Raw genomic sequence first — 23,603 nt, forward strand, 5'->3', positions numbered from 1 at the left:
TGCAAATGGCAGAATTTCCTTTTTTGCCATGGCTAAATAATACTCCATGGTATATACATACCACATCTTCTTGATCCATTCATTCACTTAGGTTTTTTTCCATATCTTGGCTACTGCAATGAACATGGGAGTGCAGATTTCCTTTGAATATATACCCTGTAGTGGGATTGCTGGGTCCTATGGTGGTTCTATTTTTAATATTTTGAGGAACCTTCATACTGCTTTCCATAGTGGTTGCACCAGTTTACATTCCCACCAACAATGAACAGGGGGCTCCCTTTTCTCAACATCTTCAACAACACTTGTTATCTCTTGTCTTTTTGATGCTGCTGTGATTCCTAAAGGGTGTGTAATAGGCTCTCTCTCTCTCAATCATTCTCCCTCTCTTTCTGCTCACCTCTCTATAAACCTCAGGGTTTGGCAGGATGAGTAAAGGAGACCCATGAGTTGTCTCAAGTGAGGTCTGAGAGGCATTAACAATTGGCTTTGCTGCCGAATTTCACGTGGTCTAAGAGAAGGCAAGAGTAATCAAGAAGAACTTTTGTTTGTAGCACCTACTTGATCTAATCTAAAATTCCTTTTCCACATTTGATCTAGGGACCAGATATTCTAGAACTGATATCTCCTTACTCGGCAGAACTAATGCCCCTAGTCCCTGACATTATGACCCATGCTAATTACTGTTATACGGTTCTTAGAATTTTTGGAGAATATTAAAGAGTGCCCTCTTACAGAATTTGATTTTGAATAATAAGAATTTCACCCCCAAACTAAACAACACGTAATTAAAAGCAAAATTCAATTTGTTCAAGGAAATTTTCCTTTGAACTTTTCCCTTTGGGGAACAAGAAATTATATAAGATGAATGGAAAACAATTATTTTAGGCCTTTCATTAAAAGTTTACTGATTTTTCAATTCCTTTCGTTCAAAGATGTCTGGAGGTTTAGAAATTGAGCTAGTGTAAAAATCTGGGGTATCTCTTTGATTAATACTAGTGCTTGAAAGAAGGAAAAAATATAGCAACTTGATTCTTCTCTTGGTATGTAAAAATAGATTTCTGGAAACCTGGAAATCATTTCTTATGGAAATAATATGAGTGATGATTGGTCTCCCAATTGCTCCACTGGAACCTGACAAATCTATTCCCTCATGTATGTCAGTGTCATTTTGGGGTCTTCCTTTCTTCTTGTTCCTTTTCTTCTCTAAACATATTTCAGCTACTTTTGGAGTAATATAGAATTTATGGGCTAAGTACCTACCCACCATTTTTATTCTGGGCATGAGTAGGGAGTTCTGCTAATGGGTGGGCCATTGCCTATAGTGAAAAGGGAACTTGGTGAGTCATGGAAGACATCTCTTTTTTAAGTATGCAGCTTAGGAATATGACTCTTAGATAGGAGTGCTCCTTAATCAGTTCCTGGAATCTGAGGAACCGCTGAATATCCATCAGCTTCAAAACCAGCATATAATCATCACCATCAGCTGCTGCAGCAGCAGCAATGGGAAAATTATCATCAAATTATCATCGTTATCATCTTTACCAAAACTTTGCAGTTCTATTAACAATAATTTTAGGACTGATAAAGTATATAAAGAACTCATACAACTCACTAGCAAAAACATCCAACCAACCAAACAAACAAAAATCCCCAGACAAGCCAATTGAAAAATGGGCAGAGGAACTGAATAGACATTTTCACAAAGAAGACATCCAAATGGTCAACAGGTACATGAAAAGGTGCTCAACACCACTAATCATCAGGGAAATGCAGGTCAAAAGTATAATGAGTTATCATCTCACACCTGTTAGAATGGCTCTTATTATAATAGCATTATGCTAAGTGAAATAAGTCAGACAGAGAAAGACAAATACTGCATGGTATCATTTATATGTGGAATCCATAAAAGCCAAACTCATAAAACAGAGAGTAGGGTGGTGGTTACCCGGGGCTGGGGGTGGGGGAAATGTGGAGATGATGGTCGAAGGGTGCAAGCTGCTAGTTTTAGGATGAATAAGTTCTGGGGATCTAATGTACAGCATGAGTATTATAATTAATACTATATACATAGCTGGAAGTTGCTAAGAGAGTAGATCTTAAATGTTAACACTGCAATAAAGGAATGGTAATTATGTAATGTGATGGAGGTGTTAAATAAAGCTATGGTGGAGATCATTTTGCAATATGTAAGTATATCAAATCAACACGTTGGTGATTCAGATGTGTAAAAACATGGCAAAATGGTGCAAATTACTAAAAAATCTATGCCTTTCATTTTTTTTCTCTTCTTTGAAATTTATTTTAAATCATCCCCTCTCAAAAGGAGTAATATTTGGATCTTTTTTGACTTGTAGTTCACATTCAAAGCCAAACCACACAGGATTTATTTTAATTCAATAAAATGTCCCACCAACTTCCTGAAAAAAGCAGAAGACTAAAACATTATGAATATAAATATTCCTTCCATTTTATAGCTAGATTAAGTAGATATAGATTCATCCACATGATCAGTTAATCTTAAATTATCTAGTTTAAATCTAGCAAAGAACAGGTGCAATTTATTATAATTATAACACAAACTATACAATATGTTTATATCTGAGAAGAGATTTGTAACTGCTAAAAATCAAAACATATCTTAAATGTACAGTATGTAAAAAATACTTTCATGTGATCTCTTATAAATAGCACTATTACAGAGCAAAAAGTGATCCCTTAATTTTTCTTTTACACCAAGCTGAATTTTTATATATAAAGTTCTAGAAAGACCATAGAATCATTGTTCAAAGGTCTTGCTCTTCTCTCCCAAACTCAGATCTTAATCTTTACTGCCTAAAATATACCCAAATTACCTTACTTCTCCCCGTTGAAAACTTATTTCCCCTCACTGTTTCCCATCTCAGTCCGTGGCATCACCATCTGCCTTTACCTAGCTTACTGTAGCAGGGGCATCTTCTATACTTTTCTCTCTCTCATCCACAAAGTCAGATTAATCAAAAAATTCAGTTAGGTCCATACCCTCTGCCTTTCACGCTGTTGCCACAGTAAGCTTCTCAAAGGGCAGAATTTAACATGCTGCCTCCTGGCTTCAAAGCTCTCTATTTCCCTTAAGATGAACTAAACTCCTTTGCATGGCATGAACAGCAATTTTTAACCTGGCCCAACCTATCCAAACATTTCACTTTCCACAGCTCATTCCTGGCACCTGCACTGGCGATGTTTCCCCAAAAAAGCCCTGCTCTCGACATTTCGGGGTCTTTGAATTCATCATATTCTCTGATTATGTTACCTCTTCCTTTTTCTCTCCTTCGTTAATTAGTCAAGATAAATATCTATTGAATACCTACTCTCTGTCAAACAATGGAATGTGCTAGTGGATTATATGCTGGACCAAGTGGACACAGTCCCTGCGCTCATGGAGTTTGCACTTCCCTGATTGCACACGACATCTTGCTCCAGATTCAAATTCCTTTACCTCACATTCCCTCTGGCAATATTCCTAGATTGAGCTAGTTGCTCCAGCTTCTGGGAGATCTGGCCTCTGTGTGCACCTTTGCTGTGGTATTTATGTCACACATTTTTTTAAAGTCCATCTTCCCCATTAGACTCTGAGCTGCTTACGGTTAAGGAGCAGGTCTTTTCATCAACAGACCTTCCTACAATGCCTAGGACAGTGTTGGATGTCAAATCCATTGGAAGCCAAAATTTAGGCATCACGCCAGAAAACTGCGTTTGTAAAGATGACCACAAGAAAGTTACCGAGTGCAAGTATATCCAGCAGTTTTTTTGTTTTTTGTTTTTTTTATCCAGCAGTTTTTAAAGCTTATTTCTAATGCATTCTTCTGTGATGCAGCTGGCATACTGTTGATTTTCTATGTTTTAAAAGAATTACTTCTCTCCCTAAAGATGATAATGTTTTCATAAATATGTATTCAATTCTCATCTTAAAAACCCTTAATATACCCTGTAGCTAGTGGTTTAAAACTTATCTTTGTATTAGTTTTCTCTTTACATAAAAATCGCTCTTTCCTTGAAGATTTCTGTAAATAACAAGAAAGTTTTCTTTTTCCTATTGAGTTGCATGCTAATGCATTATAGCCTGAGGAAGGAACATATGCCCCACTCTCATATTTCTAACGCCATGGTTACCATCGGACTATTTCTATGCAGGATTATTTTTCAATGGTCTCGAGATATATTGCTCCCAATACAACCTAGTATAGTATTTTAAAATTGATTTATTCTGGGTAAATGAATTCTATGGGATAGTTTACAAAAGTCTCTTTCCTTCCTTTAATAGGCAGAATAGCTACAACCCCTCCATCTGTGTTTGACAGTAGTGGCTCATGAATTCTGCATTGAATTTAGTGGTAAGGAAGACACTAAAGATAACTGGATTGTAACTACATGAATAGGAGTTGCTCTAAGTTCATAACCTGGAAGAAATAGGATGAGCCTAATAAAAAGGCAGCAAGATTTTAATAAGAAAATGAAACAACAATCTGAGACTAGCATTATATTTCTTTAAACTACAAACGCTAACTGCCATCACCATGAACCTGGTAAAAGGAGAAAATGAGGCTGATTTTCAGAGCCTAAAATGTTTCCTATCAGGATGTTGATTTCAGTCCATCCATGAAGCTTATCAAACCATTACAACATGCTTTGATGTAAGCAAGTAAAGTAATTTACAGACAAGGAAGCAAGTAACAGGTTTTAAAATGCATACATATCTAACTGCAGATCTAATATAATTTTACATATAATTATTCAGAGAGAATCAAATTTAATGTACCTTTTCTATCTCCATCTTGCTTGAAATTATCCCCGCATCATTACTGTATCTGAAAAACAAATTGACCCAGTTTATAATTTTATTAAAATGTAATTCAGAAAATCCTAATCAAAATAATATTCTTTACCCTGGAACTGGTTTTGTTTTCTCTTTCCTCTCACTTGTTTCATGTCCATTAACATTTTCTGCAAAACATTAAATAGAAAAAAATAATAATTTAAATGAAGGGTTATCAGTGTGTGTATGTGTGTGTGTGAAGATGGAAGCATTATTAGAAACTGAAAATAAACAAATTCACCTTGTACTGACATAACAGTCATCATAATAAAGTATTTTACAAACACCAATATCCTCCCAACATTTTTCTTCACTGCATCAGAGCAGTTTATCAGACCAGAAATAACCAAGGTAAAATGTGATGCTGTTTCCAAATAGAATATGAGAATTAAAGGTTCCCAATATTATGCAGGAAAAGTCATTTCAGTATAAAAGAGTAACCTGGAGGTCTACTGATAAAGGCATGAAAGACAGAGTTCTAACAGACTGGCTGGAGGATAGAAACGTCATACTTATTCTTTCCCTTTTGGCAGAGAATGTAAATTCAACCATTAATTGAAAGTAAAATATTTGGGTAAATGTAATTCCCTTGTATAAATACTGGAACATAGAGAAAGAAGAAGGTTAAATTCCCATCATGCATGTATGGACAATTAGTTCAAAATATAACCCAGAATTCTTGAGTTTATTCTATTGCCCAAATGACTAGACCCCACTGTGGCCAAATCAACATGTGATACCATCTGTTTCCAGTCCATAATTGGTTGATCCACTGATATAAGTCATCTGAGTAGCCTCAACCTCTGCTTCAGCACTGATGATCTGCTGGGCCACAGCCTCCACGATGGGCATCACCATGGCAGCAGTAGAGGTGTTGCTAAGCCACATAGATAAGAAGGCGGTACTGCTCATGAACCCCAAGGTCAGCCTGAAATGAGAGGGCCTTTATTATGAACTGTACTCTCTAGCTTCACTAGCTCTGTATCACTTAACTGTAAAGGATGTTGTTTATGAGTTGTGAATTAATTTTTTCAAAACATAGAAGGTTAAGATTCCTCCCTGATGAGGAACTCTGAGGACAGCTATAGCCAGGTAGAAATCAAAATGGCACATGTAAGGGCAGATTTCTTATGAGGTTTGTCTCCCTGAAAACCGTAAGGATCTTCTCTCCGAAACCAGAAAAATGATAAAACTTATAATCAAACTGCAAGTTGGTAGATGGTGTAACAGCTTATAATATTACACAAATATTTGAATGCCCTTTACAGATGACACATCTTCAAATACTAGTAAGATAAGGTGCGGTCAGCATTTGCATTTAAGATCCCTTATCCTTTCTTTTATGTTTGGGTCGTATCTCTGATTATTAGTATATGTGCCAAGGAGGCACAAGGGCAAGGAGGGAGGTTAATATTTATAAATCTGCTTTTTACTTGTTAACTACTCTGGTTCAATATATGGTAGGTGGAAGAAATGGGTAAAGTCACTAGCTAAAATGAGGTTTCAGAATTTTCTGTAGATTCAATTATTCATGCTCTCCTGAATCTGACATCCCTGCCTGTTGTCAAGACTGGATGTATTACATTGTCTCCTCTTACAGATAGAGTAATTCTTCTCCCTTAAAAAATAACATACCTAAGATTATAGGATTTTAAACCATGTCTATAAGCTTTCAAAATCACAATTGGGAAAAAAAAACGATCTCTTTTGAGTAGGAGGTCCAAGAAAATCATTCAGAAGCACATCTTTCAATATAGAGCCATTTATGAAATTCTCTGACTCTCTTTTGAAATAGATCTATGAGAAAAATTCCGCACTATAAATTCCAACTACAGATAAGGTGGATATTTTCTATGTGTAAAACAAAACAAAAGAAAACTTTTAAGAAAACTGTTTAAACAAGAAATGATTCTTAATAAAATAAAAAAAAGAAACAATTTTAACTTAAGGCACTGGCAAAACAAGAAATCTTTCAGTACACAAAGGGTGGGAACTGATAAAACTTCTGTGTGGTAAAAATGCCTTAAATTGAAAAACCGCTTAGTGGTATAATGGACAGGACCCTTGCCTCACTGTGCAGTGCATGACCTCACCCTCTGGGGCCAGTGAGTAGGTGGCCAAGGAAAAGAGACACATTTCTACAGCACTTTAAGAGGCATGGAACACCATTTCATTGTAAGAGTGAAATACCCTTAATACATACATGTTGTAAAATTTTTAAGTAACAGATATTTTTTAAAATGTGTCTGATCTGAGTTATTGAATTTTTTTTCTATTTAACAAAACAGTTTGCTCCATAAATGATAAACACAGATGTGGTTACACCCTGGAACGAATTATGCAACATAATTCAATACAATTTTCCTATTTTTAAAGAAAGATGAGAAGGGAAGAACCACCTAAGGCTTTAAAGCATAATGCCATTAGGTAAATGATTATGACACTGGAATTTTCTTTTTTTTTAGCTCCCATCTATGTTCTTAACAAGAGCTAGAATTAAAACCAAAACAGCCAATCAATTTAATGGAAAAAAGCATTTATTTTACTGGGGAAAATCAGTCTAACGAGTGATTTCACATTCTATAAATGAACCTTCTTAATTGCTTCACTTTGGAACAGTTCATTTAAAAAGAGAAATGTTCACCTTGGAATTTTTCTGCACATATTTGTATTTTGTCAGCAATGTCTTTGGTTCTTAACATCCTCCCTGATGATCAAGGATACTCTTGAACAAGTCTTGAATGTGTAATCAGCCAAATAAACAAGATAGCACTGAAATCTACTCTGAAGTCTGTCAGTCTTGTCTGTTGAGGTTCAAGGCTTCTCTCAGCTTTGACTCCTACGGTGCATAAAAGGTGAACGAGTTGTGTGCACTTATTCCAATCTCCCTGTAACTAGACCTGCAGTGAAAGGAAAGTTTTCTTTCTTTTCCTCCTCCAACTCAAGTACCTTTTATATCACTTTCATATTTGCAGAGAAAAAAAAAGTCATGAATTACACTGCCATACAAATGATGGCCTGGATATGCATTACTTACTTATCTGTTTACTTGCTCCGCACAAAAATGGTCTGTTTGGAATGTAAACCTGGAACGGTGAACACAGCACTTACCATGCTGGGTTCACACCCACCATCGTCACCATTCTCAGAGCAATCCTTTTGTGCAGATTCCATTTTTCTGTTGATGTTGCTAAACAGATGACTCCAATTAGCAGTAGGTGAAAATCTTTGAAATAAGCAGATGCCACCTGAAATTACAGTTAAACCCATTATTTACGTTGGTGGGGGGAAAACAACATTGCACCAGAAAGACATTGTTTCACTGCTCTTAACTTTGACCTTCAACTACATAATCTTTCTGTTTTGTTGAAAGAAATGTAGATGTGTTTGAATACAAATTTAAGTAAGTTCCACATCCTTATCCAGAAACAGTAGTGCTATGAAAAAAGTATATAGAAAAAAAAAGGGTACCCATATCCTGAGTTTTTAAAGAGCTGAGCAACATCAGGCAAGTGCCTTCTGTGCCTTAATTTCTCCATCTGTAAACTGGGGTGAATTAGTTTGTGCTCCTATGGCAGAATGGCCATGACTATGATCTGGGAAAGTCTCAAGTCAAGCTTTGGCTTGCCAATATCTTTATCACCACCATTATGCCAAAACTGCAGTCACTCTTTTGTATTTTGAATGGAGACTAGGAGAGTATACAGATACTTGGGCAACCACTTGGAGCAGGATTTACCGAAGAATGCTCTGAAAGGTACATAATATTTTTCTTTAAAAAAAAAGTTTCGGGCTTCCCTGGTGGCGCAGTGGTTGAGAATCTGCCTGCCAATGCAGGGGACACGGGTTCGAGCCCTGGTCTGGGAGGATCCCACATGCCGCGGAGCAACTGGGCCCGTGAGCCACAATTACTGAGCCTGCGCGTCTGGAGCCTGTGCTCCACAACAGGAGAGGCCGCGATAGTGAGAGGCCCGCGCACCGCAATGAAGAGTGGCCCCCACTTGCCGCAACTAGAGAAAGCCCTCGCACAGAAACGAAGACCCAACACAGCCAAAAATAAATACATTAAAAAAAAAAAAAAGTTTCTGTGGTCAAATAAGTTTAAAAAACAGAGTTTTCTAAGATTCTAGAATTTTCTTGTAGGCCTTCTCAAAACCTTTAAACACTAGTGTATACTATCACTCTCAAAGTGTGGGATACCCTATACATATTTTTCAAACTTATCTAATCATAGAAACCTTATTTAAAAATACCTCATGGTACTGATATTCAAGAGACCTGACTTTACGAAATGCTTGGCTTAAATTGAATCACAAGGCTGTGGTAAAATCTTCTCCCACGGACAGGGGAAGAAAACTGTATCATGGGTATTATGGGTTAGTTAAAAAACAAAAGTCTCCACCCACGTTACAGGACAGATGAGCCTCATGAAAGCAGTACTGGGCCCAGGCAGAAGATAGAAATCCAAAGGTGATAAATTGCATGGCCTGGCATCTTGAACATGACATCTTTCCTGAGAATGTTTCAACTGTGGTTTTAGGCAGTTGTGTGCTGGGTGGCTGAAAGCTGCATGGAGACAGATATTCTGGTTTCAATGCATTTCATGCTTTTAATGGGAAACTGAATCCACTTTCTTCAGATGGGTACCCTTAGATTGTATAAAGGTAAGAAACACCTCTCAGCATGAATAAACTCTCAGCAAGAACAAAATGGAAATACATGTGAAAGTTAATTGGGCCTTATCTTCTGAAATGGCAGGTTTCTGGAAAAGAAAACAGGGAAGCTTTTTCTTCATTAGAAACAAGAATTGCTTTTCCAACACTGTGTGAGACCGAGTTCTGTTGACTAGAAAAAGCTGATGCAGGACGTGAAAGAATTGGCCCTTTTCTTGGGAGGTAGGCACAGGGCGTGGATGTCAGCCCGGGAAGATTGGACACACATTTCTCCTACTGACACACGTGACTCAAGAAGCCACCGTCTGTGTTTTGTTTTTGTCCACCTGAAGGTGGACACACATGCAGAATTCTAGAGGCAAGAAACAGCTGGAAGTTTGGAGGACTTATGTGGAAGCTTTATCAACAGGATTATTGCTCCTTTTAAATACAGCTTTCTCATTGGAAGTAGCAGCACGAAGTAGGGAATCTAATTATGTCAAACATTCGCAGGAGAACTTACCTTCTTGGAAGGTATGATCCCAAACATAGGGAACATTAAGCCAGGCAGCAAAGCTGTTACCGACAGAGGCAAAGCTTCTGTCAGCCAAAACATGGCAACGACAAACAGGATGTAGGCACATTCTGCTTCCTGGACAGAACAAAGGCAAAATGCCAGGTGAAATAACGAGGCTGGGAAATTATCGTTCAAATCACAATCACATTTGCTGGATAGAGTCGAGTCACAGAGAAAGTTAAGAAGAAACTCTGAAGGTCCCTGCCCCTTTGAGCTGGGCAGCAAATGGTTATTTCTGAGGGGTTCCAGGAGTCAAAATTTAATACACATGAAAAACCAATGACATAAAAACATCCTTATTTGTTATGTTTCCTTCACATTTTCTTCAAAACAGACAACAGTATGTAGTCAATTTTCTGTGCTCATGTCAGCGTATATAGTTGTTTGCCGTCACCTTCATTTGGCCTGTAAAATGTACTCCCTGCCTTTTCACTGCATGTCTTGGTTGGGTGGGAACCATGCACACTGACCTTCCTCTCCCTCTACTAAAAAGGCAAATCAACCTAGAAGAAAATTATTGGTGTACTTTTTTACGGGGAAAGAAGGACAGTGCCCTGTTACATGCATGGGTAAGACTGAATTTGCTCCTAAGTGACACAGACCTGGAAGTGAAGAGCCTCTGCTTTGCTTTTTAGAAAGATAGCTGAGCTCCTGGGAAGACACAGGGGGACTCAACAGGATGGAGACTCTTAATAGAATCTTCTGCTTTGCTAGGTATAAAACTGGGGGTTTCTATTTTAGGGCATTGTTAAGGAATGGTTGGAATTTGTCATTATGTTTGGCTTATATAAATAATTTTGATATGAAATCACCCAGGATGTACTAAGTGATCATAAAGGTTAGCATCTCTTATAGGCTTTGTTTTGCTCTCACACTGCTTAATCTCTGCAAATCCTGAGCTGCGTTTGAAAAATTTACAAATTTACAAAAACTGCTGTCTGAGTTTAATGAGGTCTTTTATTTAAGGCTTTCCCAGGACAATAACATTTCTAGCTCTGCTGCCCTCTGATTCACCTACCTCAGGGTGAGTCCTCTGGGCCTGGTATTTACTCATCCAGCAACCCTGTACTTTCAGTGGGTTTCTAAGAAATTCTTAATAAGCCATGATTGTGTCATGTCTTTGTTGTGCTTTTTCAAGGAGAAAGACTAAAGGTGTTTTGATGTTGACAATATTACACAAAGTCTGCCTCTATAATCTTGACAAACAATAAAAAACAGTGAAACAAAGCTGAGCTTTGACTAAATCCTCCTGGCTTGCTCTGGAGAGAATCTGTGAATATGAGCTTAATTTAAAATGCCAGTGTAGGGCTTCCCTGGTGGCGCAGTGGTTAAGAATCCTCCTGCTAATGCAGGGGACACGGGTTCGAGCCCTGGTCTGGGAAGATCCCACATGCCGCGGAGCAACTAAGCCCATGTGCCACAACTACTGAGCCTGCACTCTAGAGCACGTGAGCCACAACTGCTGAGCACACGTGCTACAACTACTGAAGCCCGTGCGCCTAGAGCCCGTGCTCTGCAACAAAGAGTAGCCCCCGCTCCCGGCAACTAGAGAGAGCCCGTGTGCAGCAACAAAGACCCAACGCAGCCAAAAATATTAATTAATTAATTAATTAAAAAATAAAATAAAATGCCAGTGTAGAGAATGACCAGGCCTGCTTTTTCTCTTAGTTAGAACACGTGGATAACCCCAAAGCTCTTCATTATGACCCTATGTTTTCTATCATACTTTCAAGAAACTAGATTTCAAAGATAAAATGGACCTTTTTATTATCTTGCTTTTTAATCACAACCAACCAGTCTCTTGGTCCTATCCATCCCCCTGTCATTTTACCTCTAAAACCTGACCTTCTGCCTCCATTCTACTTCCTCCACTGCAGGCAAGGCTGTTCCAGAATGAGGTGATCTTCCAAAAATCTGCTTCGTTTTTGTCATTCCCTTTCATGAGGCTGGATTAAGGGACTAGCTACCCTGACAAGTGCCTGGAGCACCAATCTCTAAGGGACTGCAAAAACATCAGAAAAATAAACAGAGTATGGTACCAGTGAATTCTGTTCACCACACACAACCCCTGCCATAGTGCTGAAATTTCATTTCCACATGGGTCTACTTCAGCTAGGAACTCATCGTCTGCTCAGATGGGGCAACTTTGGGGACAGAATAAAAAGCAAAATTTCAAGTATTAAATTATTTGCTTGTGTAGACGACTTTCATGTTTTAACTGGCCCAGCCCTGATTTAAAATAAGATCAAGTCAGTGATTTTTCAGTTGTTTATTGAAAAGAATCCAAAATCCTCATCTTGCATTCAAGGCCACCTTCATTCTAACTATAAGACTCACTCCAGGGCTTCCCTGGTGGCGCAATGGTTAGGAATCCACCTACCAATGCAGGGGACACGGCTTCGAGCCCTGGTCCGGGAAGATCCCACATGCCGCAGAGCAACTAAGCCCGTGCGCCACAACTACTGAGCCTGTGCTCTAGAGCCCGCGTGCCACAACTACTGAAGCCCGCGTGCCTAGAGCCCGTGCTCCGCAACAAGAGAAGCCACCGCAATGAGAAGCCTGCGCACCGCAACGAAGAGTAGCCCCTGCTCGCCGCAACTAGAGAAAGCCCGCGCGCAGCAACAAAGACCCAATATAGCCAAAAAAACCAAAAACCAAAAACCAAAAAAAAACTCACCCCAGTACTTCCTGAAATATTTCTAAAGCGTCTTATCTATATTCCTTCTTCATATTTGGGTTCTGATCCCTGCCCCTCATCATGCACCCTTCTGAACTCTAATCCATAATGTTCAATCAGGCAGTCATACCAGTGAGCCCCCAGATACTCTTAAGTGACAGCTTCTACCTGCGTGTGACCATACCGTGGCCTCTTGGACCCTTTGACCTAGTTTAACTACGTAGATGAAGCAGTTGCGAACTGATGGCCAAATCTAGCAAAAAATACAGTTTACTTGACTTACAATGGTATGTGTGTGTGTGCATTTAATTTGAGTCAAGATTTACAAACCAGCAGATTTCATATTAGATTTAAAATCCAGATTTCTGGCTTCTCTTGAAAAATGAAGGAATTTGGTAACATTGGAATCATATTCTTCCAGGTCAGTAATTCTCCAGACTTGAGGACTCCGAAATTCGCCTTCAGAGACTGACTTGTGCTTTTCAGTTCTGCACGGTACCTCTGCACCATCTCACGCACTCTCTTACCTGCTTGGCCTTAGACAGCATTTGAGTAAAATCTCTGGTAATAAAAATGCTGCCTACCTGCCTACCTGCTCTTCCTTGCATATCACCAAGTGAGAATCAACACTTGGATGGCTCATTTGGATTTCTCTGCCTACCAGCTGTGTGGTCCACAGACCAGCAGCATCAACATGATCTGGGAGCTTGTGAGAAATGCAAGCATCTCAAGCTCTTCCCCAGGCGTTCTGAATCAGGATCACCATTTTAAGGTTCCCCAGGTGATTCTCACGTAAGTTACAGTTTGAGAAGCCCTGGGTTACTACCTCGTTTGAGGAGGTAACCTTTCGGACCTTCCCTTTTATCATTATCCCTGGGTCCAACTTGCAAACCAGAAACGTGCTTCCAGTAAGTGTCTTTTTGCTCAAGCTGAATCCCTAGACTCATAATCTATTGTGAAAACTTGGCCATTCTTCAATGTGAGGTTCACATTTACATCTTGTCTATGGAGCTTCCCACAAACACTTACATACATTTCATATTTCTGCATATGTGTCCCAGGAGATTACAGTTGCATCTGGCTAAGGCACTATATCTGTTGTCCCTGATAGCTACATTCCCACAGTGTGTTGGCAATGCCACTTTTTCCCATATCTTAAGGAAGCTCAAAGTCTAGAAAAGGAGGAAAACAGATGTATCCCCCTCCGAATGGGTAGGATGGCCATCTGTCCCAGTTTTCTTGGGATAGTGCTGGTTTACACCTGTTGGGCAGGTATCCCTTTTGATTAGAAATCACTTTCATTCTCAAAAGTGTCCCTCTTTGGCTGACAAATTATGCAGTCATCCTATTGCTGGATCTATCCTAGGAGTACCTTCTTCCTCCAATTCCTGTTTTCCATTATTTGATCTTTCTTGGTCAGGCTTGGAGTCCTGGACAGGAAAATGTTCTTTCCCATTAGCACTTTAGGCCTTCAACAACACAAGGTTAATCCAGGCACAAAGTCAAGTATTTTAAGAATCTTATATTAAATATATACATATAGGATTATTTTTTTTAAATCAAAGATCTGTGGATGTTTTTGTTAAGAAAAAGAAAGAAACTAAAGATAGAGAAAAACATTTCATTTGTTATTTACATTATATTCAACAAAACTAAAATGAGGGTGAATGATTTTTGGTGAACAGGTTCTTCTGACGAAGAAGAAAACTCAGACGTTATCTCAGTGCTCACAACTCAAAAGTCATTCTGAATGTTTGAACCATTCTGAATGTTTGTAGAACCATCTCTGAGATAGAGGAAAAAATTGCTTCATTATATCACTGGGAATTCTTAGAGTGACCCATTATCTCTAGCTCTACCATCTTTGTCTCTTTAATTTTTTTCTCTTCCCTTTCTCCACCTTCTTATCAAGCCCCCTACTCCTAAAACAGAAGGACACCACTGTAACCACCATTATACACCACAATCACCACTACTACCACCACCAGCAAACACTGATACGACAGTAAAAGAAGGCCAACTGTCAAGTAAGTTAGACTGTGGGTGAATCATTTCCCCTCCCAGTCCCTCTCAAGTCTAGTGAAAATCGTGAGTACATCTGATGTCTTTATTAAAATTAACCTTGCAACCATAACAAGTAAAAACTTGAATCAAATTCTGTTCCACAGATAGCAAAACATTTTAGTATTATAAATTCTTGAACTGAGTGAGAGCAACACAAGTAACGTCTACTTTCATTTTGTTTATTGTGAAGGAAAATATAGGAAGGAAAAAAGATTCAAAATTATGAGTAAGAATGATCTTACAGAAATATTTTTTAAGTCATGATCCCTTCTCAAAATACTATATGAAATAAAGGCGGAAAAGTCCAGAGGACTTCCTCAAAAATAAAAACACTGATTTTCTGTTAAAAAAACCTATATACCCCCTACCACTTCCAAAAGTTACACCGAGAAGTTCAGCAAACAAACCACATCCACCAGGCAGAGGCAGCTGTGCAGAATACAGATGTTGTAAATTCCATTCGATAGTGTGAGGTGTAATGTCACTTGACTGTGTTTTCCTGCCTTGTGTGTGTACGCTGTGCCTTTCTGGCTCATTTAGGGCCATCTCCACCTTTCCTATTAAAAGCAGATTCTCTCAAACTACCAGAGAGATTACGTGCAGATGATTACCAACCAATATGGGCAATAAATTCCTGTTCCTGATTGACATATACACATTACTATATATAAAATAGATAACTAATAAGGACTTCCTACTGTAGAGCACAGGGAACTCTGATCAGTACTCTCTAATGACCTATATGGGAAAAGAATCTACAGAAGAGTGGATATATGTGTATGTATAACTGATTCACTTTGCTATACAGCAGAAACTAACACAACATTGTAATCAATTATACTCTAATAAAAATTTAAAAAAAGAAATTCCTGATCCCTGATATTTTTGAAAAAATGAAGCATAAGAAGCCTTCTAGCAGTATATGTTTTAAAAGCATTTTTTAAATTATGAAATATTAAGAACATATGGAAAATTATATAATAAACACATTCATACACATATTTTAAAATGCTGATATTTTGCCACATTTGCTTGAATTTTTAAAAAATAAATAAAACATTCAAGATTTATATACACCACTCCACTTCCTTCTCCTCTGAAATCCTGAAAGTCAACCACTATCTAGGATGTGTATCCTTTCTATCCATGCTTTTGTGACTTTACTACATGTAGCCATTAATGCATTAATAAACATCATGTGGTTTTGAGATTAAATAAGATTTCCTGTATATGTGATTTTTCAGCTTGCTTTTTCACTCAATGTTTTATCTATTTCAAATGCATTCATGTTGATACATGAAGGCCTACTGTTAATTTGTTTTAAATGGATATAGCATTTCTTTTTACAAATACATTAGAATTCATTTGTCCGTTTTTCTACTGATGGCTGTTTATGGGCTACGAACATCTTTGTACTTAGTTCCAAAGTGAATATAGGAAAGAGATTTTCTAAGCTAGTGTATAAAAGTAGTTATCGAAATTTCTGAGTGGATAGTATGCAAGATGGTTGTATCAGTTTATACAGTATTAGCACCAACAATGTGAGAAAGTTCCGTTTCACCAACCATTGGCATATTGGACTAATTTATTTATTTGACAATCTGATAGTATGGAAAGTTCTTCTTAATTTGCATTTGCTTGAATACCACTGAAGTGTTTTTTTCATGGTTATTGAACATAATTGTTTCTCTCCTGCAAATTACCTTATTTATAGTCTCTTTCCATCTTTCTGTTCAGTTGTTTGTTTCTTTTTATCATGAATTTGTGAAGTTATTTTTAGATTCTTAATAATATTTCTTTATAAGTATATATTTGCAAATATTTTTCTTACTCTCTGACTCATCTATGAAATTTGCTTTATTCTATTTCTGGCTGATAAGAGGATTTTAATTTTAATGCAGTTATTTTAAAATCCTTTCTGTTATATTCTGTGTTTTTACTACCTTGTATGAGAAATTCTTTCTATATTCTATTGTATTCCCGTATTTTTTTCTAAAACTTAAAAAGGCTGTTTTCAAGTGTAGGGCCTAAATTTATTTGTAGAAGAATCTGATGCTTTTTTTCTAAATGTAAAACCAAAATGCCCTGGCTTTTTTTATTAGATGGTCCATCTTTGGTCCATCTAATTCGTGTTGCTATATTATTTCCTGTGCCAAATCGCTACAAATGCAGGCACATGTGTTAATGGACTCTTTGTTTTGTCCCTCAATCACCTACTCCTCCCACCGCCTTTCAAACATCAACTCTTGCAGAATTACTAAACTCTTTTAACTACTATAGCTTTTCAATAAGTTTTACAATCTGTACCTCAAGTCCCTTATCTTACATTTTTCTCAAACTTGCCTTTATAGTTTTAGGCTTTTACTTTTTGAATTTTAGATTTTTATTGAAATTACACAGAATTTATAAAACAAGAAATGGCCTTAAAATATTCCCATCTATGAACACTTTCATTCATTTAGGTATTCATTAAATTCCTTCTATAACATTTTGAAGTTTTCTCCATAAGGGTCATGTAAATCTGTACTAGACATCTTCATTATTGTTGAAAAAAATGAGAAATTAATCTAATTATCATCCTTTTGTATAATTTTTTTTCTCTTTACTGTTTGGTAGCTTTAAAATTTTCTCCTTATCTTCAATGGTTTGAAGTTTCACTTATGATGTGTCTAAACATGGACTAATATTTAATTAAATTATTTTGTGCTTAGAAATGCATATTCTGTCTGAGGAGTCATATCTTTTTTAATTCTGAAAAATTTAACCATTATTACTTTGAATATAATCTCTCTTCTAGTCCCTCTTTTTTCAGGAATACCTTTTACATGTATGTTGGAAATTCTGAATTCATCCTTCAAATTTTCTTTCATGTAAAGCATATTTATTTATTTATTATTCTGTCTGATTTTTAGGTGAATTCCTAGTATTCTTTCTTATCAGTTCACTGATTATGTCCTCAAGTGTACTCAGTTTAAAGTTCACAGTTTATTATATCTTGAGTTTTTAAAATTTGATTTTTTTTTAATTTCAGAGACTTTATTTTTCATTTCCAAGACTTCTAACTAGTCTTTTTTTTTAATATTCACCTGCTCTTGCTTTATATTTAAAAAAAAATGAGGATTAATAGATACACAAAAAACTGCACATATATATTGTATACAATTTGCTGAGTTTTGGACATATGCGTATACCTGTGTAACTATCACCACGATTAAGGTAACAAACATATCCATCATGTCCAAAAGTTTCCTCAGGCCCCATTCTGGGTTTTGTTTGTTTTCGTTGTGTGTGTGTGTGTGTGTGTGTGTGTGTGTGTGTGTGAAAAACACTTAACTTGAGATCTACCCTCTTAAAAAATTTAAGTGCACAATACAATATTGTTAACTATGGTTACTGTGTTGTGCAGCAGATTTCTAGGACTTACTCATCTTGCATAACTGAAACTTTTACCTGTTGAACAATTCCCCATTTCTCCCTCCACCCAACTTTTGGCAACCACCATTCTACTCTCTACTTTTATGAGTGTGACTATTTTAGATACTTCATAAAAGTGGAATCATGCAGTATTTTTCCTTCTATCACTGGCTTATTTCTCAGCATAATGTCCTCCATGTTGTCGCAGATGACATGATTTCATCCATGTTGTCGCAGATGACATGATTTCCTTCTTTTCCTTTAAGGCCGAATAATATTCTGTTGTCTATAGATACCACATTTTTCTTTATCGATTCATTCATTGATGGACATTTAGGTTGTTTCCATATTTTGGCTATTGTGAATAATGCTGCAATGAACATGGGAGTACAAATACTTCTTCAAGATCCTGATTTCAATTCTTCTGGCTATATACCTATAAGTGAGACTGCTGCATCATACTTATGGTAGTTCCATTTTTTAATTTTTGAGAAACCTCCATACTGTTTTCCATAGTGACTGCATTATTTCATTATTCCCACCAACAGTATACCATGGTACCAATTTCTCCACATCATCACCAACACTTATCTTTTTTAAAAATAATAAAAGCCATCCTAATAGGTGTGAGGTGATAATTCACTGTGGCTTTGATTTGCATTTCCCTGATGATTAGTGATATTGAGTACCTTTTCATATGTCTGTTGGTCATTTGTATATCATCTTTGGAGAAATGTCCATTCAAGTCCTTTGCCTATTGTGTATTTTTGGTACCCTGGTCAAAGATCAGTTGACTACATATACATGGGTTTATTTCTGATTTCTCTATTCTGTTTCATTGGTCTATATGTCTGTCTTTATGCCAGTATGATACTGTTTAATTACTGTAGTTTTGTAATGTATTTTGAAGTCAGGAAGTGTGATGCCTCAAGCTTCATTCTCTTTGCTCAGATACCTTTGGTTATTCAAGGTCTTTGTGGTTCCATATGAATTTTAAGATTGTTTTATCTATTTCTGTAAAAAATGTCATAGGAATTTTGATGGGGATAGCACTGAATTTGTAGATTGCTTTGGGTAGATGGACATTTTAGCAATATTCAGTCTTCCAATCCATGAACATGAGATGTCTTTCTATTTATGTGTGTTTCCTTTAATTTCTTTCATCAATGTTTTATAGTTTTATAGTTTTCAAAAGGTGAAACTCCTGGTTAAGTTTATTCCTAAGTATTTTTTTCTTTTAGATGCTATTGTAAATGGGATTATTTAAAAAATTTTCTTTTCTCATAGTTGTTAGTGTGTAGAAAACAACTGATTTCTTGCATTGATTTTGTATCCTTCAACTTTACTGAATTTGTTTATTATAACAGTTTTTTGTAGAGTATTTACAGTTTTCTACACATAAGATCGTTTTACTTCTCCCTTTCCAATTTAATGCCTTTTATTTCTTTTTCTTGCCTAATTGCTCTGGTTAGGACTTCTAATACTGTATTAAATAGAAGTGGTGAGAGTGGGCATCCTTGTCTTATTTCTAATCCTAGAGGAAAAGCTTTCAGTTTTTCACCATTGAGTATGATGTTAAATACTCAGGGCTTGTCATATACATCCTTTATTATGTTGAGGTTCATTCCTTCTATACTTAATTTGTTGAGAGTTTTTCATCATAAAAGGATGTTGAATTTTGTCAATGATTTGTCTGCATCTATTGAGATGATTATGTGATTTAAAAAAATCCTTCATTCTGTTAATGTGATACATCACATTAACTGTTTTGTGTATATTGAATCATCCTTGTATCCCAGGGATAAATCCCATTTGGTCATGTTGTATGATCCTTTTAACGTGCTAATGAGTTTGGTTGGCTAGTATTTTGTTGAGGAGCCTGTGATTTCCTTTCATTGTATTGTCTCTTTGCCTGACTTTGGTATGAGGATAATGTAGGCCTCATAAAATCAGTTTGGAAGTGTTCGCTCCTCTTCAATTTTTTGGAACAGTTTTAAAAGGATTGGCATTAATTCTTTTAAAATATATTTGGTAGAATTTACCAGTGAAGCCCTGGTCCTGGCCTGTCTTTGTTAGGAAGTTTTTGATTACTGATTCAAGCACCTCACACTCATTATTGGTCTGTTCAGGTTTTCTGTTTCTTTATGATTCAGTCTTCATAGGTTGTATGTTTCTAGGAACTTATCCACTTTTAGGTTATTTAATATGTTGGTGTGTAATTGCATATTGTAATACGATATTGTAATATTGTATATTTCTATATTAAAAATAATTTTTCATCTATTGTGGATTTTCCCCCTTTCCTCATCTATTGATTTCCCTGTTATTTTCATTTTATGTGGAGTGTTTTCATCTCTGTGTTGATTTCATTGTCAGACTTTCTTGGTTGTCTTATTGCCTTTTGAAATTGTATTTCCAGATTTACCCTGTATGGTAGTTGTTTTGTTTTTGTGTTTTTTCTTTCTGTACTCATTATTCACCATCTAGAAGTTTTACAGTTGCCTCCAGCCAGTCCCTAGCTCGTAGTCCAGAATGTGCCTTATCTTGTCAGCCTGAGGTCCTGTCCTCCCAGGACAATGCAAATCCTGCCATCTAGCTGGATCAGGAAGCTTGGATCAGCCCTGCCTGGGAGGCTGGGCAGAATCTGCTTCCTCTGAATGCCACCACAGACAGTGGTCAGTCTAGCTTTTTTTTGGGCCTGTCATAGTTGCCAAGAAAACCACTCTCCAGCCCTTAGTTTGTGGCACTAAAATTAACTCTGACCCTAGAATGATGTGGGAGCACTTTAGACCACAGGTTCTCACATTTGCTCTGCTTGTGTGCTTTTCTGACCCATTCTGGTCTACAGAGATGTTTATTAGCTTTGTGTTTATGGTGGAGAAAGGGATGAGGGAGGTCTTAATTGTACAAACTTCATCTAGACTGCTAATCACAGGCTTTAAAGATAGGAAATCTTATTTAAAAGGTGAAGATATTTGCCAAATAAATAGTCAAATCTGTTTTTCTGACTTATGACTAAGTAAGAGGAGGGGAAAATAACATTTGTGAATGCCTGCGACATGCCATGCCAGATATAATACTTGTTTTATGTAGTCCTTACCAAAATTCTGTAAAGTAGGTATGGTAATTCCATGTTGAACTTAGGATCAATAATCATATTGCTAGTATGTAGTAGAGTTCAATCCAAGTATATCCATGAGAGCACATCTTGTTTCATTTACTGCCTTATTCCCAGCACTTAAACCAATGCCTGGCATATAGTAAGTGCCCAGTAATATTTATTAAATGAATGAAGCTTTTTTCCCTCGGTGTCTTTTCTACAGCTGTTTTTATTCATATATCTTGAGCCCTATATAAAACAATCACTCTACTAGGCATAAATTCTTTAGCCTAGGAATCTCTTTTCTTTGCCTTGTTCTCTTTTCTGTTTTCTCTTCTACTTGCCTGGCACTGGATGTTTTGACACTCATCCCGGTGGATGAATTGTCTCTCTAGTTCTCCTGAGGGTCTCACCTCTCTTGCTAATAAGCTGGAATTGGAACTAAAACTTTTACTTGCATAGGTCACTTCCTAGTAGCTGCCACTCTCCCACTTCCCCATTTCACAATATTAGTCATATGTTGTCTTAACCGCCCCAAGTAAGTGCAGCCAGGAATTTGCTACCGAGGCAATAAAGGCAAATGACCCTATGACTAGGCAATGTGGATAATGACTCCCCCCCCACTGAAGTTCTGAGTGACAAATTATCTTGGGAAATGTGGCTGATTATATTTAAAAATCACCTTGGTTCTCTTTGAAATTATAGTTCCGGATGGAATTGAAATATAAATTAGGCTTTAAAATATAGTTTTTTTCACCTCTTCTCCCCCTTTTTAATGACACACTGACTGATATTATGGAATAATTTCACTGATGAATTAGTACATATGTGGGTACGATCTCTCAGCACAGCTTGAGAAAAGCAGGACCAATCACAGGCCTCACTCACTGCAATTGATTTTCGAAAAAGAACGCAAAGCAATTAAGACAGGAGAAAAGTAATGCATTCTAAATCTGTGTGCTACAAGAAAAACACTATTATTATTTGACAGAACCCGTAAAGGGCTTTGTATGGTTCGTGACACACCTACCCCTACTGCTGCAGGAAATTCTCAAGACTCAATCCATATTAACTGCAAAGCTTAAAGTGACTCCATCTTGGAAGATGGAGAGTAAGAAGCTCAACTACAAAGTCAAGGAAAAATAATTAGCATTTCTAGTTAGTTTTCAGCCCAAAATGGGTAGCAAGGAAAGGCAATTTGTGGCTCCACTATGTCAGTTACAAGGGAATTTTTAACTCCTTTTCATCTAACTTCTGAAAACAATTAGCAGTGGAGACATGCTGTATTCACACCCCATGCACACAGTGGAACTGGACATAGCCATAGAGACCATCTTGTTCTCCAATCTGACAATGCACCAGGGTGTGATAAAAATTCAGGCCATGGATTAACTGCTTCCGAATCATGATGAGTCTTTTAAATGTGCAGCATCCTGGACTTCACATCCGTAAGTACCTCAGGTGAATCTGGGGCAGCCAATCCACAGATAACATTGAAAACTCTTTTAAGAGTCTTGTTCATTTTACAGATGAGGACATGGGCCAGAGAGTAGCATGACAGAATCACTTGGGGAGTTTTTCAGAATATGCTAGATAAATTGGGACAGCCTAGGTTATGCTGTGGCAAACCCCCCTAAATCTCAGCAGCATAAAACAACCAAAGTTTATATCTTGCTCACATTATTTGGTCATCAGGGGTCATGGTTGCTCTGTAATCCAGGCAGTGGGAAACCTCATCTCAACGTGTGTTTTGTAATTACAAATGCAGGAAGAATGGTGCACGAGGTTTTCAAAATCTGATATAAATGCCATTAAGGAAGCAATAGCATCGATGGGCTTGGGAGCCAGACAGCTTGTCTTTAAATCCTCCCACTCCCCTGAGAGGCTGTGTGACCTTGGGCAAATTGCTTAACCTCTTTGAGTGTCTGTTTGCTCATCTGTAAAATGGGGATAATATTGACTATTCTAATGGTTGTTAGGAGGCTGACAGTAGACATTCACATATACTATTGTTACCAACCAAGGTATAAATATGTATCATGAAAGGAAAAGAAGAGCTTCATGGAAGGGACACACTCCTGTTACACCTACATTCTTGTTCTGTCCCTTAGTCGCTCTCTACACTCTATTTGAAGTTCTTTCCTTTCATCGTTTCCTTTCTCCTGTATCCTATCCCTCCTACAAGATCTAGCTTAGGTACCATATCCTTCTGCCGCAAGAGGTCCTTAGTCCTTAAATCCATCCGTTCAGCACAGTTATCAACTATC

General features: G+C 37.2%; 1 protein-coding gene across 1 annotated transcript in view; it reads right to left on the bottom strand.

Annotated features, from left to right (window-relative positions):
• SLC13A1 (solute carrier family 13 member 1) overlaps nt 1–23,603 on the bottom strand; it is a 75,809-nt gene that overhangs the window by 46,198 nt on the left and 6,008 nt on the right. The window contains exons 2-6 of the mRNA XM_068550073.1: nt 10,028–10,156; nt 7,964–8,100; nt 5,593–5,780; nt 4,923–4,980; nt 4,796–4,844 (exon numbers count right to left, since the gene is read on the bottom strand). Coding sequence (XP_068406174.1) covers nt 4,796–4,844; nt 4,923–4,980; nt 5,593–5,780; nt 7,964–8,100; nt 10,028–10,156 — 561 coding nt within the window. The remainder of the gene's footprint in view (nt 1–4,795; nt 4,845–4,922; nt 4,981–5,592; nt 5,781–7,963; nt 8,101–10,027; nt 10,157–23,603) is intronic.

The sequence above is a fragment of the Eschrichtius robustus genome, chromosome 8, assembly GCF_028021215.1.
Source record: "Eschrichtius robustus isolate mEscRob2 chromosome 8, mEscRob2.pri, whole genome shotgun sequence".
In the NCBI taxonomy this organism is placed as follows: Eukaryota; Metazoa; Chordata; class Mammalia; order Artiodactyla; family Eschrichtiidae; genus Eschrichtius; species Eschrichtius robustus.